Source organism: Abrus precatorius, unplaced genomic scaffold (genome assembly GCF_003935025.1).
Source record: "Abrus precatorius isolate BTA unplaced genomic scaffold, Abrus_2018 Scaffold62, whole genome shotgun sequence".
In the NCBI taxonomy this organism is placed as follows: Eukaryota; Viridiplantae; Streptophyta; class Magnoliopsida; order Fabales; family Fabaceae; genus Abrus; species Abrus precatorius.
Genome location: NW_020874409.1, coordinates 8,587 through 12,661, shown reverse-complemented (window position 1 = coordinate 12,661; position 4,075 = coordinate 8,587). Strand labels below are relative to the sequence as shown.

Sequence of the window (4,075 nt, the reverse complement as noted above, 5' to 3'; positions counted from 1 at the left end):
AATCATTGCAAAAGTTAGGCCCTTGTGAAAATTCAAAAAAAAAAATTGTATAAAAAAAACAAAAAAAAAGAAGAAAATTTTGGGCTGAATGATTCATGCTTTCAACAATTTATTATAAGGTAATATATTGGTGTTCTTAAAGGATTGTTGCTAATTCTCTTGTTTACCAATTTTCCTTTACCTCTTTGTTTTTGTGATTTGTTAGCCTTTTCTTTGTCTACCTAGCCTTACCTTGCACATATTGGTGGATTGTTCTTTGTTGTGGCCATAATATCTTGAATTGCCTAAGAACCCAAGGAGAATTTGAGTGGTAAAAGGAAAGAGTGTTTTCATTAGAGAAAAAGCCATAATTGTGTGATACACTTGAGTGTGGTGAGGTTTCAAATTCTACTTTCTATTTGCTTGTTACGTTTGAATTTGTTTGTTTGTGATGGCTGAAGGAAATCCTAATCAAGGAGGAGGACTTTCTTCTTTCCAAATGCAAGCCTTGACACAACATTTGGAGAGATTGATGAGGCAACAAAATGATGAGCTCCATGAAAGATTGGACCAATTGGAGAATAGAGGTCATGATGAAGAAGAAAGGAGGAGAAGAGGTAATGACAGTGCTCCTAGACAAAACCAAATTGATGGAGTCAAAATTTCTATTCCTCCATTCAAAGGAAGAAGTGACTCGGAAGCTTATTTGGAGTGGGAGATCAAAATAGAGCATATTTTCACTTGTAATACCTACGAAGAGGCCCAAAAGGTAAAGCTTGCAGCTACGGAGTTTTTCGATTACGCTCTTGTGTGGTGGAACAAATTGCAAAAAGAGAGAGCTAGGAATGAGGAGCCATTGGTGGATACATGGGTTGAAATGAAAAGGATCATGAGGAAGAGATATGTGCCGGCAAGCTATTCTAGGGACTTAAAATTCAAACTTCAAAAATTGTCCCAAGGTAGCAAAGGCGTTGAGGAGTACTACAAGGAAATGGAGGTGCTCATGATTCAAGCCAAGATAGAAGAGGATGAGGAGGTAACTATGGCTAGATTTCTTAGTGGTTTGAATAATGATATTTGTGATATTGTTGAACTGCAGGAATTTGTTGAAATGGAGGACTTGCTTCACAAAGCAATCCAAGTGGAGCAACAATTGAAAAGGAAAGGTGTGGCCAAAAGGAGCTCCACTAATTTTGGTTTTTCTAGTTGGAAGGATAAGGGAAAAGGGGCTGCCACTTCTAGTGCAGCGCCTACACCAACAAAAACTCCTCTAAAAACTCAAGAGCAACCCTCTAAAAGGAGTCGGGATGTGAAGTGCTTTAAGTGCCAAGGCTTAGGACACTATGCATATGAGTGCCCTAACAAAAAAACCATGATTCTTAGAGATGAAGAGTATATAAGTGAGTCCGAAATTGAAGAGGGAGAGGAGAATGAGGACGTGGAGGAGGAGGTGGAGAAAACACCAGAGGGAGACTTGTTGATGATAAGGCGGTTACTTGGTAGCCAATTGAAGCCTTTGGAGGAGAGCCAAAGAGAAAACATCTTCCATACTAGATGTTTGATCAATGGTAAACTTTGCATGGTGATCATTGATGGAGGGAGTTGCACCAATGTGGCGAGTGCAAGACTTGTGACTAAATTGAATTTAGTTACAAAGCCACATCCTAGGCCATATAGGCTTCAATGGCTTAGTGAGGATGGAGAGGTGCAAGTAAGGAAGCAAGTAGAGTTGGATATTTCCATTGGAAGATACAATGATAAGGTGCTTTGTGATGTTGTTCCTATGGAGGCCAGCCACTTACTCTTGGGGAGACCATGGCAATTTGATAAAAGAGCCAATCATGATGGTTTCACCAACAAAATCTCATTCATGCACCAAGACAAAGATAGTGCTCAAACCTTTGAGTCCGCAAGAGGTGTGTGAGGATCAAAGAAAAATGAGAGAAAAGATTGTCCAAGAAAAGAAAGAAAAAGAAAGCCAAACACTTGAGAGCTCAAAAAGTGAGGACAAAAAGAGAGAAACACATGAGAGGAAAAAGAAGAGTGAAACACTTGAGGTGAAGGAGAGCTTATTAGCTACAAAAAGTGAGGTCAAGAGGTTGTTTCTATCTAAGCAGCCCCTATTTTTGTTAATTTGCAAAAACTATGTTTTGACCACTAACACTTTTGATAACCTTGATTTGCCTTCTAGAGTGAAGTCTCTTTTGCAGGAATTTGGAGATGTGTTTCCAACAAGTGTACCAAGTGGGTTGCCACCATTAAGAGGTATTGAGCATCAAATTGATCTCATTCCAGGAGCTTCTTTGCCTAATAGGCCAGCCTATAGAAGCAACCCTCAAGAGACCAAGGAGATCCGAAGACAAGTGGATGAACTCATTGGTAAGGATGGGTAAGAGATAGCATGAGTCCTTGTGCTGTCCCGGTAATTTTGGTTCCTAAAAAGGATGGGACATGGGCATGTGTTCTGATTGTAGAGCCCTTAATAACATCACCATTAAATATAGGCATCCTATACCTAGGCTTGATGATTTGCTTGATGAATTGCATGGTGCATGTTACTTCTCTAAAATTGATTTAAAAAGTGGATACAATCAAATTAGGGTTAGAGAAGGGGATGAATGGAAAACTGCTTTCAAAACAAAATATAGTTTGTATGAATGGTTGGTTATGCCTTTTGGCTTAACTAATGCTCCTAGCACTTTCATGAGATTAATGAACCATGTTTCGAGAAAATTGATAGGAAAATTTGTTGTGGTGTACTTTGATGATATTCTTATCTATAGCACTTCACTTGAATTGCATGTTGATCATTTAAAATCTGTCTTGTGTGTGCTTAGAGAAGAACAATTGTATGCCATTCTTGAAAAATGCATCTTTTGTACTAACCATGTTGTGTTTCTTGGTTTTGTTGTAAGTTCAAAAGGAGTACAAGTGGATGAGGAAAAGGTTAGGGCTATTCAAGAATGGCCTACACCTAAGTCCGTGACTGAAGTGAGAAGTTTCCATGGTTTAGCAAGTTTCTATAGGAGATTTGTGAAGGATTTTAGCACATTGGCAGCACCTCTCAATGAAGTGCTTAAGAAAAATGTTGGTTTCAAATGGGGAGAGAAACAAGAAGAAGCTTTCAAAGCTCTTAAGCAAAAGCTAACTAATGCCCCCATACTTGCTTTGCCAAACTTTCAAAAATCTTTTGAAATTGAGTGTGATGTTTCAAATGTTGGATTGGGCTGTGTTGTTCCAAGAAGGCCATCCAATTGCTTATTTTAGTGAAAAGCTAAGTGGTCCTACCCTTAACTATTCAACTTATGATAAAGAGTTGTATGCCTTAGTGAGAGCTTTGAAAACATGGCAACACTACCTTTATCCCAAGGAATTTGTCATTCATAGTGACCATGAGTCCCTCAAATATATCAAGGGACAAGGCAAGCTTAACAAAAGGCATGCCAAGTGGGTGGAATTTCTAGAGCAATTCCTTATGTTATCAAACATAAAAGAGGAAAAGTTTTTAAGCATAAAGAAGGTCAAGCAAAGGCGGACTATGTGAAGAAGCTTCATGAGAGAGTCAAAAATCAAATTGAGAGGAGAAATGAAAGCTATGCTAAACAAGCCAACAAAGGGAGAAAGAAGGTTATCTTCGAACCCGGAGATTGGGTTTGGGTGCACATGAGAAAGGAAAGGTTTCCGGAACAAAGGAAGTCAAAGCTTCAACCAAGGGGAGATGGTCCATTCCAAGTGCTTGAAAGAATCAATGACAATGCATACAAAATTGAGCTGCCGGGTGAGTATAATGTTAGTTCCACCTTCAATGTGTCTGACTTATCTCTTTTTGATGTAGATGGAGAATCCGATTTGAGGACAAATCCTTCTCAAGAGGGAGAGAATGATGAGGACATGACCATGAGCAAGGGCAAGGATCCTCTTGAAGGACTTGGAGGACCTATGACAAGGGCTAGAGCAAGGAGAGCAAAAGAATCTCTTCAACAAGTGTTGTCCATATTAATTGAATACAAGCCCAAGTTTCAAGGAGAAAAGACCAAGGTTGTGAATTGCATCATGGCCCAAATGGAGGAGAACTAAGGCGCCACTTTGCTTCAGT

At 39.3% G+C, this 4,075-nt stretch overlaps 1 protein-coding gene across 1 annotated transcript; it reads left to right on the top strand.

Moving 5' to 3' along the window:
* Positions 1-430: 430 nt before the first annotated feature.
* On the top strand, positions 431-3,246 carry LOC113870689. Its single transcript, XM_027507103.1, has 3 exons — positions 431-1,895; positions 2,173-2,368; positions 2,817-3,246. Exons 1-3 carry the CDS (start codon positions 431-433, stop codon positions 3,244-3,246), a joined length of 2,091 nt encoding a protein of 696 aa, XP_027362904.1.
* Positions 3,247-4,075: the final 829 nt, after the last annotated feature.

What these genes read in the sequence shown, in the direction of transcription:
- LOC113870689 (XM_027507103.1), top strand. Translation starts at nt 431, where the DNA reads ATGGCTGAAGGAAATCCTAATCAAGGAGGAGGACTTTCTTCTTTCCAA. An exon ending in AACCTTTGAGTCCGCAAGAG is followed by an intron (nt 1,896 to 2,172) that starts GTGTGTGAGGAT and finishes TGCCTTCTAGAG; the next exon opens with TGAAGTCTCTTTTGCAGGAA. An exon ending in GAACTCATTGGTAAGGATGG is followed by an intron (nt 2,369 to 2,816) that starts GTAAGAGATAGC and finishes GTGTGTGCTTAG; the next exon opens with AGAAGAACAATTGTATGCCA.